Source organism: Perognathus longimembris, chromosome 16, assembly GCF_023159225.1.
Source record: "Perognathus longimembris pacificus isolate PPM17 chromosome 16, ASM2315922v1, whole genome shotgun sequence".
Taxonomy (NCBI): Eukaryota; Metazoa; Chordata; class Mammalia; order Rodentia; family Heteromyidae; genus Perognathus; species Perognathus longimembris.
This window is the reverse complement of record NC_063176.1, coordinates 37162738-37181635: the sequence shown is the minus strand read 5'-3', so window position 1 is coordinate 37181635 and position 18898 is coordinate 37162738. Positions and strand designations below refer to the sequence as shown.

Genomic DNA, 18898 nt, shown 5'->3' with positions numbered 1-18898 from the left:
GACTCAAGTGGTAGAGCACTAGCCTTGAGCAAAAACTCAGAGATAGCACCCAGGCCCTGAGTTCAAACCTCAGGATTGGCACATAAACACACACACACACACACACACACACACACTCAGAGCACACTTTCCTAGCATTTTCCATTAGTCACCTTCCCACATCCAAATGCTAATATTTCTAGCCCTCTTGTTTCTAGTATCTAAATTCTTGCTGGTCTCAGACTAGTTCTTCAAAAAGCATTCAGTCAACTATTCAGTCAAAGCATTCATTCAACTATGAATTTCAGAACAGTAAATAAAATGTTTAAGAAGGCCGGGAATGTGTCCTAGTGGTAGAGTGCTTGCCTTGCATACATGAAGCCCTGGATTCAATTCCTCAGCACCACAAATATGAAAAAAGCCAGAAGTGGCGCTGTGGCTCAAGTGGTAGAGTGCTAGCCTTGAGCCAGAAGAAGCCAGGGACAGTGCTCAGGCCCTGAGTTCAAGCCTCAGGACTTGCCAAAAAAGAAAAAAAAAAGTGTAAGAATTGTTTCTTGTTCATTTGGATACAAGAGGAACCAAAAATGCCCCTGGCCTGTATCCATAATCCTGATCCCTATTATAACTTATATCCAATAGTAAAGATGGGACAGTGGCATTTTAGTCAATGGCGACCTGAGCTCTTTCAAAACTTCAGCCTAGTTTGGCAAATGATTTCTCTCAAGGAGCAAGATTGCTTATGTCATTAAGACTTCACCAACTAACTTACAATAACTGTTAACATAAGTAACTGCAGTAACTACTGATCAGTTTGTTCTTGATAGCTCAGTGGAGTCACCATACAGCTACATAAGTTATATGTAAAGTGAGGACACTGTATAGCTATTCAGATCAGCTATTAACTTGGGGCATGTTTTCATTTGCAAATTCCATAGCCAAACTCTGTAAGGTGGTTAGCTTAAAATCTCACATAACTGCTAAATCTAATGGCAATATATATCAGTCAAATATTAAGAATATTAATAATTATTTCTTAGTCAGGTGCTCATGATTCATGCCTATAACCCTAGCTACTCAGAAGGCTGTTAACCAGCAAAAAGCCAGAAGTGGAGGCTTGACTCAAGTGTTAGAGCACCTGCCCTGAGTCGGAAAAGCTGAACAACAAACAGACAGTATAAGGTCCTGAGTTTAAGCTCCAGTATTGGCACAAAAATAAGATAGATAGGTAGGTAGAGAGGTAAGTAGGTAGGTAGGTAGGCAGATAGACAGAGTTTCTTATCAGCAAATGGAGACTATATTCCACCATACAAAACACTATCCCTGTCTCATTGTCATAGACCTACTCATTATTATTACTCTACTAAAAAGTAATTGAAGGCCAGGCACTGTCAGCTCATGCCTGTAATACTAGCTACTCAGGAGGCTGAGATCTGAGGATCACAGGTTCAAAGCTAGCCCCAGCAAGAAAGTCCATGCGACTCTTCTCTCTAATTAACTACCAGAAAACCAGAAGTGGCACTGTGGCTGAAGTGGTAGAATGCTAACCTTAAGCAAAAAGAAGCTAGGGACAGTGCTCAGGCCCTGAGTTCAAGCTGCAGGACTGGCAACAACAAAAATCACCTTTAAAGAGAAGCAAATATTATGCAGTCTTGTGATCTACTCAGAACATCAGGAGAGGGTCCACAGGGAACGGCTGGGCCTTTGCAGGGCTGGGGTTGCAGGAGTTGGAAATAGAGTCTGTTTTTGTCTTTAAGCTGTAACAATAGTATTATCCCCAGTCATTTCCTTTAAATCCAACACCTCTCTCCTTCATTTTTCCTTAGGTTGCACCACTCTGCCTAGGAAGAGCTGGAGCTTGTGTGGTGACTGTAAAATTGTAATGAAATGCTTTGTTTTCTAAATGAAGATACCTTCTTCTTTCACTAATTTTGTACAATTGTTCTACTATCAATGGATACATTTTTAGTAAGTGTGCAATGCCACATTCCTGGGCACAAAGTGCCTCATCTCAAAGTAAAGATATTAAAACAAGGGAGGAAGAAGTCTATGGACCAGGAATAAAGGCATATTTCTCCATAACTCAGAACTACAGCGACTGGATTTTGAACATGCTTCCCGGATAGAAAAATCGGAGGACAAATGCTACTCCAAAGTAATCCATTGCTAACTAGGAGTTTCATTTCTTCCATAGTCAAGTAAATTCTACTCACCTTGTCCAGATTTGTTTTATTATAGTGCAAACATAACACATTAAACTTCTAGAATGCTGTTTTATAAGTTTATTCTATGAGTTGTAGTAATTTTTGTTTAATCACAACCACTATTTTAATGACTATGCTGTTTAGTTTTTCACAGATAGCTATTATTCTTTGGTTGTGGATTTTACTTCTGAAGTTGGCTCAGTCCAATCAATGAAGAAAAGCACTAAAGTGTTAAAATAATAATGACCAAATAGGATTGATGTGATCTTTGCATGGTTCTTAAACATTCATTCCATTACATTCAGATTCACCAAGAACTACATGTATGATATTCTTCAATTGAAATTAAAATAAAATGTTTTACATTAAATTTAAGATATGCAAATTAATGTAGAGAGAAAAATATTATATGCTCTGTAATGTTATTTCACCAAACTAGTATTTAATTACATGGATTACAACAGATGGTTTGATTTTGTCTTTTGATACTCAAAATTCTTATGTCCTCAAGTCTGTGTTTCCTCCTGCCTTGTTGTTTATGTTTACTACAGTTAATAATCCATTGTGCTTCCTTGTAATCAAACCATTTTAACAGAATGGTCTAACTGAATGTTTGAAAACCAGAAGTTTAGAATATTTGCTACCCAGAGTTTTGTACACTTATAAACTCTATAATTGCATATGTGAATGTTAGTACTCTCAGTGAGTTATTGTTCGCAAAAATGCACTGGGGAGTAAAATTTTGTGAAATTTCCTATTAAATGTAATTCATTAACTTAATAAAATAAGTATAGACTAAATTCCCATCTTTTAAAATACAATATTATGTTAATGTATAATTATATCAATGTAACCTTTATTTTAGTTGCTTTTTAAAAAGATTGAAACAAAATATCCTCTCTTGTAATGAATTAATTTTAGATGTGCATGAAGTGTTTCTGTCTTGGAAAAGCAAGCTAGTGCTTCTGTTCCCAAGTCCACCCTTTGCTCATTGTGCTCATGTGGTCACTGAGAAAATAGTGGTGGGAACAATATGTTGTATGCTAATATTTCCATACACTTTTTATTATATCGGAGATATGAATTCACGTGTTTTCTCAACAAAGAGAGATCAGGCTGTGGAGATATTTATGTGTTTAGGAGAAGCAAGGTAAAGAGATGAAAAAGCTTAAGAAACAAATTTCAGTAATAGCATCTTCAATGCAGTATCACCTTTTTGAGGAGACTGAATGCTCTGGTCACTGGCCCATGGCCCACAAAACCCATGGCACTAAAGGACTGGTTTCTCTCTCCATTGACTTCCTTCCTGTATGGATTTTCTACTCTGGTGGTAAAGGGCCTCTCTACTATAGTGCTATATGCAGTGCCACTCACTCTCCTGGATTTTTAAAAAAAACCTTTATTTCAGGGCTGGGGATATGGCCTAGTGGCAAGAGAGCTTGCCTCGTATACATGAGGCCCTGGGTTCAATTCCCCAGCACCACATATACAGAAAACAGCCAGAAGTGGCTCTGTGGCTCAAGTGGCAGAGTGCTAGCCTTGAGCAAAAAGAAGCCAGGGACAGTGCTCAGGCCCTGAGTCCAAGGCCCAGGACTGGCAAAAACAAACAAAAAAAAAAACCCTTTATTTCCAAATGAGTGGGCATTTGCTAGAATTTCATTTCTCTTCTAGTCCAGGGTCTTATAAATCTAGGCAAAAATGTGGATCTTAACCTGTCTTTGAAATATCTAGATGCTGTTTTTTACTCCCAATTAATGACCATCTGATGAAAAATACTATTTGCTAATGAATATCCCATGCTATGGATAGAAACCAAGTTCTTAATGCATTAATACATTTAATCTTCACAACAATCGTTCTGTTGTTGATTATATTATTTCAGCTAAGGAAGCTGGGTACAAACAAATTAACCCTAGGATTATATATAGCAAGCTAGTGTCCAAGGGAAGTGAAATGCAGACAGTCCAGCAGAACATTCCTGCCTCCCCAGTAGCACACACCTGTAATCCTACTGTAGAGACTGAGATCTTGGGGGTGAAATTCAGAGCCAGCCTGGACAGCTAAAGGTCTGTGAGACTCTTATCTACAATTAAGTACCAAAAAAGCCAAAAGTGGACTCATGGTTCAAGTGGTCAAGTGGTAGAGCACTAGCCTTGAGCACAAAAGCTCAGGGACAGCACTCAGGCTATGAGTTCAAGCCCCAGGACAGCACCAGAAAAAAATAAAAAACAAATTAAAAATCTGATCAGACCTACAACAAAGAGAACAAGTCACTGAGCAAAAACTCTTTGCAATGTGTGGGTATGCTGGTCAACCCTATGAGACATACAAAAATAAGCACCAACCAATCCTCTAATCCCATTCCCCAAAAAATGGAATAGGAAGGAATACTGTGTAACTCACCCTATAGGAAGTGCATTACCAAAGCCAGACATAAGTACCACGAGAAAACTAACCAATAAAACACTAGGAGGTCCAATCTGACTCATAATAAAAGGTTTATACATTATAATGACCAAGTGTTATAAACCATGAATGTATTCTATGACATTCCACACAGGAATACAGAGATTGTTCAACATACAAAAATTAGTCATGTCATACTCCACATTAATAGAATGAAGTGAGGAAATCTGACCATTTTCAGTCCTTTTTGAAAGTATTTGACAAAATCCAGTATCCTTTCATGGTAAAAACAAGACAAACAGTAAAAACATTCAACAATCCAGAGAGAACAGGAAATTTCCTTAACTTTATAAAAGATACTTAAGAAAACCCACAACTGACAACATAGGCAAAAGAAAGGAAAGGAAAGTTATACCCCTAAGATCAAGAAAATGCCTGCTTTGTGATATTCAACACTGAAATCAGAAGTAACCCAAGAAATTAGGGCAAGAAAAATAATAATTGAAAGGGAGAAATATAACTATTGGTATAATTGGTACAATATAATTCTAATATTTAAAAATTCAGCAATGCCAGAGGATAAAAGATCACACACAAGTCAATTATGTGTCTATCTATACAGTAACAAAAGTCCAATAAAGAAATTAATCCTGTAAGAACATAAAAAAGAGCAAAAACATGGGTTCAAATTTAATCAAGAAAGGTGTAAGACAGCTATTTTCATGTATGGGAAGACTTAACACTGTCCTGATGACACTACTCCCAAAATTATTCTATAAATTGGATGCAATTCCTATCAATCTCAGTGACCTGTCTTTTGAATTAGTAGAGTAGATCTAAAACTATAAAATTTCAAGGGACCAAAGAAGACAAAAAAAAATAGCTTAAAACAAAAGGAATAATACTGAGGAACACAAATATTCTACTCTCATACTTTTTGACAAAGCTACACTAATCAAAAGAAAGTGGTTATTTTAGAAGGTGATATAAAGCATAGGAACTGGGGTTGTGACTCACAGGTAGAGCACCTGCCTAACAGACATGAGGCCCTGAATTCAATTCTTTTTAAATAACAAAACTGTTGTAGCCTAGACTAAAAAATCCAATAATCAACATACTCTAGTCAACCAATTTTAATAAGCATGCCAAAATCATTTAATGGAGAAAGAAGAGTCTCATAAGTAAGTAGTGCTCAAACCACTAAATCCCCACATGCAAAAGATTACAGTGCACCAAGTACAAAAAAATTAGTGTAAAATATGACCTAAATATAAGTGCTAAAGCCATAAAATTGAGAAAAAACATAGGACATGAGTCTTATCACCTTGAATTTAGTAACAAAATGAAAATAAGTGGAATTCTATCATTTAAATCTCCTATGTGTCAAAGGATACTACCAAGAAAATCTTGTGTGTATGTCAAAGCATACTACTAAGAAAATGAAAAGGCAACACACAGAATAGAAGAAATGTAATTGCAAATTACATATCTGGCAAGGGACTAGTACCCAGAATATAAAAAGAACAACTACATTCATCATCAAAAAAAGAAAATTCAGCTAAAGATGGGTCAAGGGGCTAAATACACGTTTCTCCAGTGAAGATAAATAGCCACTAAGCCCATGAAAAGATGCTCAGCACCATTTCACCATTATGTAAACCATCACAATGAGATACCACCTCATCCACCAGAATGACGATAATTTCAAAAAGAGACAATCAGTATTGGAGAGGATGTGGAGAAATTAGAACTTCACTCCTGCTGGCAGGCAAGGAAATGGTGCAGCTGCTGTGAAAAACAGTTGGCAGTAACTCAATGAGATTAATATAGAATTACTATAAACCTGGCAGATTTACTGGCTGTACACCAAAACCAACTGGAAACATGTATGTTCAAACAAAAACTTACACATAAATATCCTTAGCAGCATTAGGCCCAATGATAAAGAGAAACAATCCAAAATGTCCACCAGCTAATGAATGGATCGATGTATACAAATACTGGAATTTATTCAGGATAAGAAAAATAAAATCTTGATCAGCCTTGAAAGCAAGTGAAAGAAGTCAGGCAAAATGCCATGTATTGTATGATTTTTTTTATATATATGAAATAGTCCAAAATAGGCAAGTTCATTCAGAAAGCAGATTACTGGCTATCAGAGAGGAATGGGAAGTAGGAAATGACTGCTTAAGAAAGATGTTTCCTTTGTGGAGGATGAGAATGTTCTGGAACTAGTTTTTGGTGATGGTTTCACAGCATGATAAAGATACTAAATATCACCAGTGGTTAAGTTTCGTTATATTGTGCCACAATTTAAAAAAAAAACTATTGGATATGTTTTTAAATGTCATAAGAGTATGCATTCTATAAACATCACTAAGATCAATACTCTGGATTTATAGTCATCCCAGAGAGGATTTGTTTTTCTGTATAATTTTCAGATAAGTTTGGTGTTTTTTTTTAAATCTTGACAGAAAGATTTGGGTTTTAGTTCCAGTCTAAGCAAGTGAGAAACTAAAACATAAAAATGTTTGAGAGGTCTTCCCTGCAGCCTGCCACATGAGAGACATTCTGGAAATTTTTAGCAATTAGAAAAGACATCTTTCCATAAATGCCGTATATTACTCAGAAATGCTGTCTTAATTATTAAAAACAAACTTTCAATTAAAAATGATCATTTTATTGTACTGAATTTTTAGTTTCACGTGTTATGGTCTGAATATTCTGTTTCCCTACAGACTTAGGTGAGACCTTGGTCCCAAGCTTCTGGCTTCTGACACCATTTGAAAGGTGGTGGAAACTTTGGGAGAGGGACCTAGCTGGAGGAAAGGGGGAGTTCCTTTAAGGATTACACCTAGTCTCTGGTCCCATCCTCTCTCATTGCTTCCTGCCCTCCATGCAGTTAACTCCTCCTCCAATGTTCCTGCCACTGGGATGCTCTGTCCCCATACTTTGGGGGACAACAACAATCAGAACTCCAAAACCTGAGCTACATGAAGGCCTTCGTTTTTTAAAGTTCTGTTCAGATATTTCATCACACCCACACAAGAGAAACTAACACAGATTTGGATACCTAAGAAGGGCAGTCATGGTTGTAGCGAAACAGCTATGACTGCTGTTCCTAAGTGTTCAGAACTGGATTATGGGAGGAGTTTGGGCAAGTTCAGAAATGCAGGCCAGAGAAAGCCTACGTTCCTGTTAAACTCTGCATTCATTCCTAAAGCCCATAAAAGTATCAAGTTAATTTTGCGCTTTCTCCTGGGCCTAAAACAACTCTAATATCTTGTGAATACTAAAGAAATGCAGAACTGATTGATGTGAGTGTTAGCATCGTGATTAGGCCTTATTGCCACCTCGTTTCTCCCTATCTTGAGATAAAATTACTTCCTTTAGGACAGTTTAGTAAAATTGAAACATCAAAGCTTGAGGAGCAACTTCAGAGTTGGCTCCATTTGATCACATTTCTCTGGCTAATAGGCAACTATTGAGAATATTTTTAAAGTTTTATATTATTGAGTCAATATTCCTTGCATAATAGATTTGCATCTGAAAAAATGACATAGGTGAGGCAAGCCAGTGGTTACTCAGTGGCAGTTGTAACTGTTAGTGATGGCATAATGAGTTATGCTCACTATCTGTTATGTTTTAGAACTGTCCATTGCCAGGCACTGGTGCTCACCCCATAATCTTAGCTACTCAGGAGGCTGAGATGTGAGGATCACTGTTCAAAGCCAACCCACGCAGGAAAACCTGTGACACTCTTATCTCCAATAAAATACTCAGAAAATAGAAGTAGCACTGTGGCTCAAGTGGTAGAGTGCTAGCCTTGAGCAAAAAAAGCTCAGAGACAGCACCCAGGCCCAGAGTTCAAGCCACAGGAACAGTCGTCCCCCCCCCCCCCCATAAATTTTCGGAATAAATTCTCTTCAGTCAGTTGCTACATTTTTAGAGTAAAAGCACAAAGCTAAGTTAATCAAGTAACTAACTCCTGAAGATAAGCTCTGACTCCATTTTAAATAGTTTTCTTGGAGAGTCATTTTTGTGTGACTCAAAAGACCATGTAGAGTGAATGTTGTGAAAGGAGAGAGTCCTTGGCTTGTGGGAGCTGGAACAATGAGGTGAAGGGGAAGCTGTCGCTCAAAGAGCTGTCTGCACAGGGACAGGAATAGCTGTGCAGGTGAGAGCAGCAGAGAACGCAAGTGTAATGTAGTAAGTTGCAAGAGCTGACCTACTTACTTGATTCTGTATCAGAATCTCAGTAGCAGAGCTGCAGAGAGGAAGGACTGAGGGAGGGAGTTAATCTGACAGAAAATTCCTTTATCTCAGAAACACTGATCAATAAAGCATTGAGGGAAACAATAGGGAGGCTGAAGTCATATACATAATAGAACATAAAGCAAAGGAAGGGAAGGAATGTTAGCTCTTTGGGGGCATGAGCACTGATTATTTTTTTTGTCTCTTCTGCATTGCTTACCATTTTGTCTCCTGATATAGCTTCACATAATGTACATTACTGGGGGGAGGGGAACATCAAAAATCTAAATAGTCCTAAATCCAGTTAACATCTTCCCACAAGAAAACTGTGGACCAAGATTTTTACCATTGGAGAAGGAAATTATGAATACAGAAAAGGAAAAATTAGAATGAAGCATGACTTGACACTCGAGTTAGTGCAAACTGTGGTTGACAAACTAGGTAAACTGGATAAATAAACTAGATAGATAAACTAGATAAATAACTAGATAAACTAGATGTCACATAATAAGAGAAATACGCATATATATGAATATGAACGCATGCATATATGTGGCTCTACGTAAAGTTATAGAAATAACAAGCACATATATATTCATATGTATATGTGCATATGTGTGTGTTAGTATGTGTATACAGATATGAATAGGTGGGTAGATATATCCATGGCATAAGACCAAAAAATATTCCATGGCTCTCCTCACTGAAAAAGCCTGGAAACAGCAATAATCACACCTTCCAGTTCCTAACTTCTAAATACCATTGTCTACTAAAAGGAATGGATGATCTTGGAGAAACAGCTAACTCCAGAACTGGAGCAGGAAAAAAAAAGAAAACAACGTGAAATGTCTTTCTGTACATGTACCTCAAAACATGAGGTCATTCTCAAAGAATGATGGGGGCATGTCCAAAGGAGAAGGCATTCCTCCTGGATGTGCTCCCACACACTAAATGAGGCCAAATGGACTAGGCCCATTTGAATACAGACACAAATAAATACAACATTTCCTGAGGACTAGCTATTTCCACATTCTTAAAGTATATCTCCCTCCAAAATATTTCTTTCTTCCAGAGGTCAAAAAGTAACCTTACCATTATGAAACCTAGAAGATGTCACTTGCATCAAGTGACCAAAATGAACAATCACCTTGTAATGAAAAAAACTCAAAATCATTTATCTAAACTATGGAGACATAGGCAGAAGTAAGGATGGCTAGGTGGCACACGGGTGAGGTTTAGGGCAGTGGAACTATTCCGCATGATCCTACAATGGCCGATATGTGATTTCTTTACATTTGGTCAAACCAACAGAATGGACCGCACTGAAAGGGAGCCCTAGTGAAAAGTACAGGCTTTGGGTGATAATAATGTGCCAGTGTAGGCCCAGACATGAGAACAAAGTACCACTCTAGTGGGACCGTGGAGACAGAGGAGGAAGCGGCTATTACTGAAACTCTGGGGCTTGGAGGATTTCTGGATGGTAGAGCACTTGCCTAGCATGCATAAGGCTCCAGATTTGATCTTCAGCATTGCAAAGAAAGAAGAAAACAGAGGAGGAGGAGGATTTTCAGTACCTTCTGCTCAATTTTCCTGTGAACTTAAAGCTACTCTAAAAAATAAAATCTATTTTTCAAAGACTTGGGTTACACAAAAAGATGCATGAGAACATGGCATTACTTCTATGAAATTCCTGCCAAACAGTCATAATCTGAATGTGACTATGAGTAAGTAACAAAGTAATGCTAGGGGTAGGTTTAGAAGATTAAGGCACAGAAGTACAGAAAGACTTGATTAACCATGCTAGACTGAAGACAGAAAAACTTAACAATGCAGCACATGACCCTGTAATGAATCCTTGGGCTAGAACCCAGGGCCTCTCCTATGTTTGAGGCAGGTACTCTACTTTTAAGCTGCATTTCTAGCCTGCTAAACAAATTTCTTGCCTTCCTCAGATGTATAAGTATTAGTGGATCTGAAATAACCTATGAAGAATTGATGGGTAACTGTACATCCAACCTTAGAGTTGTTTGTGGGAGCTTCTGCACACATGACCCATCCAACCCTTCATCCTAAAGATATGTGACAGGGTTAATGAAAATGATCCATATTTATGAGATTGCAAAGGAGGTACACAGAACTCTCCTTTCTCTCTTTTCCCTTTGGGAAATTCTAGGACACAAACTGATAGTGTTGCCCGTGGAAGGGCTAAGCAAAGGTGTGTGGATGCCTAAAAAGAAGCACCAGACGTTCCAAATTACCATTTTTATGAGTATAAGATGTCATGTATATTTAAATATCTTGCTCGTGGAAAGCCACAGGGAAGGAAACAGATTTCTTTTCCACATAGTCATGATTTCCAAGTCAGAGAGAAAGTAAAAGGGAGACAAGATAAAGGAGAGGAGATTACTCATTAAACTTCCTGAGTTAAAATTTAAAGAAAAAATTAAGAGACCAAGAGGAAGCTAATTTAATCTGAATATTTTATTTCCCTGGCCTATCATCTTCCTTGTCCCATTTAAATATGTCTGTATAGCTGACCTATATTAAACATTCCTCTACGACATTTCTTAGTCCTAAGAGGGTGTTGAAGCTTCAAGCAGCCATAATTTGATGATCTGAAGGTCTTAGACTACTGAATCAAAAAAGGCTCAGGCCTCATTTAGAATTCACTGAAGGACGCACACACACACACACACACACACACACACACACACACACACATCTATGTTGTTCTCCAAATCTTCCTTTGAAAATAATGTGGGGTCTATGGCCATACCACCCTGAACGCACCCGATCTCGTCTGAAAATAATGTGGGGTTTTTTTTATGATTGTTTTAGCAAACCTATCTGTATTAGCTAGCTTTTTCATACTGTGACAAAACACCTGAGTCTTAAGGCAAGCTCATTTTAAGAAAAAAAAAACAACAACAAACAGGTGCCATTGGTTCACACCTATACATCCTAGCTACTCAGTAAGCTAAGATCTGAGAATCAAGATTTGGAATCAGCCTGGACAGATAAATCTAAAGACTCTTCTCTCCAATTAGCCAACAAAAGGCAGCAAGTGGAGATAGATGTAGCTCAGGTGATAGAGCATCAGCCATGAGCAAAAAACACAAGAGCATGAGGCCTTGAGTTTAAGTCACAGTACTGAAAATGTAAAAAGAAAAAGAAAACACACAATGGCTCAGGGAAATCATTCTCATTGCAAAAGGAAAGAATAGGGGAGATTAGGAAAGGATCAGATGCAAGCAAAATCAAACTGTAAATCCTGCAGCTCCAGATCCAGCAGCCAGGGTTCCTGGAGACACCACTGCATGGGCCCCCCAACTGGCTTGGCATGGAGTGACTCCATGTGTCTCGCCTTTTGCAGCTCACCTACCTTCTCCCCTAGTCTGGGGCCACTGCTTGGCTCTGGCATCTCCAACATCCTGGGGCCTCCTTGTAGCTTCATGACTCACCTCTCAAGGGCTGCAGGCGGGAATCCAGGCCTCCCATGCTTTCGCTGGAAATCCTGCAACCCTTGCATTTTGAATGCCTGCATTCAAACCAGCATCCTATGGAAGATTCTAGATCTGTCCTTCACTTTGATCCTAGCTGAACTGGCCTCTGAGTGCCTAGGCAGCCGGGCACACTGCAACTCGACCGCAGGCTGCTCTGTGTAAGCAGGGAACACAACCACCCACCACCACCACCATTAGCACCAGCTCATCAGCCGCCTTCCCCCTGGGAGCACGTCAAGGGAGTTTTCAGCCTTCCACCCCTCAGTGTGTCATGACTTGCTTGCTTCTGAGATGGTTTCAACCTATCCCCATGCATATTTCTTGGCTTTTTATTTTTAGTGGCACTTATCTTTTTACCAACCACTCTATTCTTGTCTACAACTTTTACGGAGTTTCTTTTTCTGGCAAGGTGCATATGTTTTCAAATCCTTCCTCTCTGCTTCTCGCTCCCAATTCTGCCCACAATCCTGGCTAAAAGCAGCGATATCCATGTCGTAGCCTAAATGCTATGTTGTCTTGGAATTTCATCTGCCAAATTCATTAGACTATTTCTTTTAAATTTGGCATCCTCAACATCTCAGGATATGGACAAGATGGAGATATGCTCTTTGCCAAAAATGTAACCTAAATGTGACCTCCAGTTCCAATCAACTCCTCATTCCTCTACGAAATCTCCCAAACCTTGGTTTCACTGTCCACACTGTCCTTTAGGGATTCTGGACTTCTGGTTTCCTGCCAGAATCACCCAGGAGACCTGCTTAAGGCATTCTGGGACTTTGGTAGCCCACATCTCCAAGCTCTTACAACTTAAAAAACACACGGTCAGCTTAGTCACTGCAGCATCCCCACTTCCGGTGCCAGTTTTTTGTATTAGTGACTATTGTCTAGCTGTGGCTAAAATGCCTGACACAAACAACTTCAAGCAGGAAAGGTTTATTTGGGCTCATTGTTTCCAAGAGTTGTGTGCATGATTTCTTAGCTCCATGCACTTGGGCAGAACTTGGGCAGCAGGCACGTGGAGGAGTTTGTTCACTAAGTGGCCGCAGAGAGTGAGACAGAGGAAGGGGCCAGGGACAAGATATCCCCAAGGACTCATCCCCAGTGACCTACAAGCTCATTTCCACTCTCCAGAGTTTCCAAAAACGCCTAAAATAGCACCACCAACTAGGGACCAATGACTCAATATAAACTTATGTGCATCCTGAGCCTTTACTACTCACAACCATTTCCACTTCTACAGGTAGTGTTATTTCATAAATCACATCGGTAGTATCTGAGTGAAGAAGCCATGTTTTAAGCACAATCCAGTATAAAAACCATTCCTATAGAATATAAAAGCTATGTCAAACAATTCTATATATAGTTTCCAAATGAATATGTATTTTGATATATGTATAAATTTAGATCTGTATAGATCTATAGATATATGCAACTGCCCATCATCTATCATCTATACCCAAACTAGTAAGCTGTAATTGCTATTTTTTTCAAAATTTTATTATCAAAATGATGTACAGAGAGGTTACAGTTTCATACGTTAGGCATTGGATACATTTCTTGTACTGTTTGTTACCTTGTCCCTCATACCCATCTCCCTTCTCCCCCTTTCCTTTTCCCCCCCTGAGGTGTTCAGTTCACTTTCACCAAACAGTTTTGCAAGTATTGCTTTTGTAGTTGTTTGTCTTTTTTTACCCTGTGTTTCTCAATTTTGGTATTCCCTTTCAATTTCCTACTTCTAATACTAGTATACACGGTTTCCAATATACTCAGATAGGATTACAGAGATAGTGTAGGTACAACCACTGGAAGGTGATACAAGAACATCATCAATAATAGAAGCTACAGATACACATGGGAAGTTGGAAGTAGTTACAACTGTGAAATAACAATCGTTTCCATAACATAGAGTTCATTTCACTTAGCATCATCTTATGTGTTCATAAGGGTATAGCTATTGGGCTCTTGTGATGCTCTGCTATGACTTGCTTAAACCTGTACTAATTATTCCCAGTAAGGGAGACCATAGAGTCCATGTTTCTTTGGGTCTGGCTCACTTCACTTAGTATAATTTTTTCCAAGTCCTTCCATTTCCTTGCAAATGGTGTAATTGCTATTTTAAAAAGAAAAGAGAGAGAGGAAAAAGAAATTTTCATTAGTATCGTCTGCGGGGTGGGGGGTGCTGGCATTTGAGGCATGGCACAGATTCCCTATTTGTGTACATTCATACAGAATTACCGATCAGTCTGTGCTGTCTCACTTGACTGCGGTCTCAGGAGGGCCTCGTCTAGAGTTGGTATATGGAGTTCTCTGTATCCAGCAGAACTGCCCGCACCCAGAACAGCAGCCTGCCTTCTGTGCTCCTGTGAGCCGAGGGCTGCTCCTCTTCTCCATCGCAGTGCTCCTATGTTATGTATGACTGCAATGACCAGGGCTACCAATGAACTCGTGATAAAAATCACAGGAAGTGTGCCTAATTTCAGCAATAAAATGCTTATGTTGAAGGCACTATCTTATCAGAAATTTTACAAAATTCAGCCTAGCAATTTTAGATAATCCTTCTCAAAAATAATTTTTCCTTAAGATTTTTGGGAAAGTCATTTTTTTATTCTTTTTATAAAATTTTCAATTTGGGAAGCAGGTGCTGGAGATGAAACCCAATGTTTTATGCAAGCTAAGCAGGTGTCCTGACTCCAAGCTCTGTCTCCAACCCCATGGAGGTTCCCTTCTTAAAAAAAACAAAACATATATATCTGCATACATGGTTATATATATATTTATGTATAAATTATATATTTATATATGTGCAGATGTACTATATAATGCATATATATAATGAAATAATGAAACATACAGGAAATTCTTAACCATTTTTTGTAATGAGGAAGTCTCACTATGTAGACCAGGTTGTTCTTGAACTCTCAACCCTCCTGCTTTAGTTTCTCAAGTAGCTGGGATTACAGGCTTGTATCACTGTCCAGCCTCTTATTTTTAACTTTTTAACTTTGATTCGCCAACTGTTTACATATAGCTTTTTTTCCTACTTGAGAAATATTTGCCACAAATAAACACATTTAATTCACTTACCAATGCATATGATGACAAATGGGATGGAAATTTCCAGTGGTTTACAAATGCCAGACAGGAAAGAGTTCAGCCATAAGGTACGTGACATGAGCCATAGACCACCCTCCAAGTGTTTAACTTCAATTCTGAGCACAAGATTGCAAGTCGCCACACTTCATGGCCCTCCATGGCATTATGAACAGCTGAAACAGCAGATGTGCAATCTGTAATTGTTAATGATATTGATTTTCTTCCATGTTAGAAGAAAACAAATGTGTTATGTATGATCATGTCATCTGTTTTAAAAATTGTTTGTTGAAGGAAAACCCACTTTTTGTTTATGTTCTAATTCAATTCTTCTCAGGTCCTTCTACATAAAACTTTTATGTTTTGTTTTTAATAAAGCTTAGAGATAAAAATTGTCTCAAAACTTTGAAAATGCGTCAATTGCATATTATAAATGTTGGATGCTTGATTGATACTGATCTGTTTAGAATTAGAACAGGTTGCATGCGTTCTCCTGACTTCTGTTGGCACTCGTGATAGGTAAAGATGACCATAAATTCTTTTTTTTTTTTTTTTTTGGCCAGTCCTGGGGCTTGGACTCAGGGCCTGAGCACTGTCCCTGGCTTCTTTTTGCTCAAGGCTAGCACTCTGCCACTTGAGCCACAGCGCCACTTCTGGCCATTTTCTGTATATGTGGTGCTGGGGAATCGAACCCAGGGCCTCATGTATATGAGGCAAGCACTCTTGCCACTAGGCCATATCCCCAGCCCCACCATAAATTCTTTGTGGCTTCCCCATCCATACATGGAAGGTGTTTCCTCTTGAATTCTGGCTGGATCTTCTGCCAGTTCAATTGTCAGTTTTGCATCTGGGAGCTCACTCTTGGAATCTCAGGATCCAGCCACCATGTTTTAAAGACCTTGGATCACAAGGAGAGGACACATACAAAAGGCCACCTGTAAGAAAGCAATTGTCAATGGCTCCAAACAATCTGTCAGTTTATAAGAAGAATAAAATATCAGTCATCTTGGTGAACCATCTTAGACCCAAACTACACACACAAATGACAGAAACATGTGCCAACACCAAATAGAGACGAAGAACTGTCCTGAGGAGCCCAAGCAGCCACAGAAAGGTGAAAAAAAGTATGAAGGTTATTGATTTAGAACATTCAAATTCTGTCGTGCAACGAGACAGTTAAAAAAACACTATTATATAGTCTGGACACTGTCATTAAAGAACAAAAATTTGCTCTTCTGAGGCCACACACACAGGTTCACAATTTGCTTCCTAAATGTGCTATTTTAAATCTTTTTGTTGTTGGTTATGGGGCTTCAACTGCGGACCTGGGTGTTGTCCTTGAGCAATTCTTGCTCAAGGCTAGTGCTCTACCACTTGAGCCTCAGCTCCACTTCCAGTTTTCTGGTGGTTCATTAAAGATAAGAGTCTCATGGACTTTTCTGCTTGAGCTGACTTTGAACCATGATCCTCTGATCTCAGCCTCCTAAGGAGCTAGGAGTCCAGGTTGAGCCACCAGTGTACAGCTTGCTATTTTCATTCTTGTGATAACACACATGCCATCTCATATCATTTTATAACAACAGATATGAATAGATAGCTGCATTTCTTTGTCAAATAAGACTACTTTCTTTGGTAATTGAAAAAAAAAAACAACAACGTAAACTGGTGTCACGATGTACCTGTAGACCCTGTAGTCCCAGGTACTCGGGGGGTTGAGGCAGGAGAATCATGGTGTGAGGGATCATATATATCCAGTTGTTCCGTAGCCATATGCTTTACTTCTTTTGTCTTTTTTTTTTTTTTTTTTTTTTGGCCAGTCCTGGGCCTTGGACTCAGGGCCCGAGCACTGTCCCTGGCTTCTTCCCGCTCAAGGCTAGCACTCCGCCACTTGAGCCACAGCGCCGCTTCTGGCCGTTTTCTGTATATGTGGTGCTGGGGAATCGAACCTAGGGCCTCGTGTATCCGAGGCAGGCACTCTTGCCACTAGGCTATATCCCCAGCCCCTACTTCTTTTGTCTTGACTCATTGTCAAAGTTCACATGACTCGATCTATTTGAATCTATTCTGGGATATTATGTTCTATCAGCCTATTTGTCCATTCTCTCACTAGTATCATATTGTCTTGATTCTGTAGTTTATAGTTAGTCTTGAAGTCATTTAGTGTTCCAAATTGTTCTTGTTCTCCAATATTGATGAGGCTGTTCTAAGTCTTTTTTTTTTTCCAGTCCTGGGGCTTGAACTCAGGGCCTGGGCACTGTCCTTAAGCTCTTTATGCTCAAGAATAGCACTCTACTACTTAAGCCACAGTGCCACTTTTGGCTATTTCTGTGTATGTGGTACCAAGAAATCAAACTCATGGCTTGGTGCATGCTAGGCAAGCACTCTACCACTAGGCCAAATCCCTAGCCCCTGTTAGAAGTCTTTTACCTATAAACTTCCAAATCAGTTTATTCACAATATATCTTGTTTGATGGATATACAGATCATATTAGGGGAAGCTGACATCTTAAAATTCTGTCTTCTTACCCATGAACATACACTGCTGTCTCTCTTTCATTTAGTTCTTCTCTGAAATCTATCAGGATTTTATAGTTTTATACATTTAGATCTTATACATGTTGGTATGTGTTTCACTTTGGAGGTAGTAATATATTGTATTGTGTTTATAATTTTAAATTCCATTTGTTCATTGCTGGCATATAGGAGAGTGATTGACTTTTTTTGTCAGTTGTGGAGCTTGAACTCAGGGTCTGGGCACTGTTCCTAAGCCTCTTTGTGCTCAAGGCTAGTGCTCTACCAGTTGAGCCATAGCACCACTTCAGGTTTTTGAGTGCTTAATTAGAGATAAGGAGTCTCACGATGACTTTTATGCCTGGGCTGGCTTCAAACCTCGATCCTCAGATCTCAGCCTCCTGAGTAGCTAGGATTAAAGGTATATGACACTGGCACCCAGCTAGTAATTATCTTTTGTATATAGCACTGTACCTTGAAACCTTGCTGCAATATCATTTTTTGGTTCGTTCTTTTAGATTTTCCACATAGACATTCAAATCACCTGTAAAAGAAAAAAATAATCTTCCCCCTTTTCTAGTCAGTATACCATTTATTATCTTATTGCATTAGTTAGAATTGCTACTTTAGTGTTGAAAAGGTGGCAAGAGGGGACCTATGTGCCTCATTCCTTAGTAGACAAACTTCATGTTTTACACCATTAAGTATAATGTGAGATATAGAGGTTTTTGTACATATTCTTAGTCTTGTTGGGAATTTCGCCTCTATTATTAGTTGAGAATTTTAATCATGATTGGATGTTATATTTTTTGGTATATTTTCTCTGTGTATTGATATAATCACATATATTTTTCTTTAGCCTGTGATATGAACTTTATCAATTATTTCTCAATTGTGCAATCAGCCTTGCATGTCTGAAATAAGTTGTACTTAGGCAATAGTATGTAATTCTTT

At 38.8% G+C, this 18898-nt stretch overlaps 1 protein-coding gene across 8 annotated transcripts in view; it reads left to right on the top strand.

The window, feature by feature from the left end:
• Positions 1 to 3394, top strand: part of Klhl5 (kelch like family member 5) — a 67117-nt gene extending 63723 nt beyond the window's left edge. For 5 of the 8 annotated variants that reach the window (XM_048364779.1, XM_048364777.1, XM_048364775.1 and 2 more), the window contains one exon: positions 1803 to 3394. In XM_048364779.1, coding sequence (XP_048220736.1) covers positions 1803 to 1859 — 57 coding nt within the window. In that variant the 3' untranslated portion in view covers positions 1860 to 3394. The remainder of the gene's footprint in view (positions 1 to 1802) is intronic. The other 3 variants (XM_048364781.1, XM_048364780.1, XM_048364783.1) reach the window with 1 other exon arrangement.
• The last annotated feature ends 15504 nt before the right edge of the window (positions 3395 to 18898 follow it).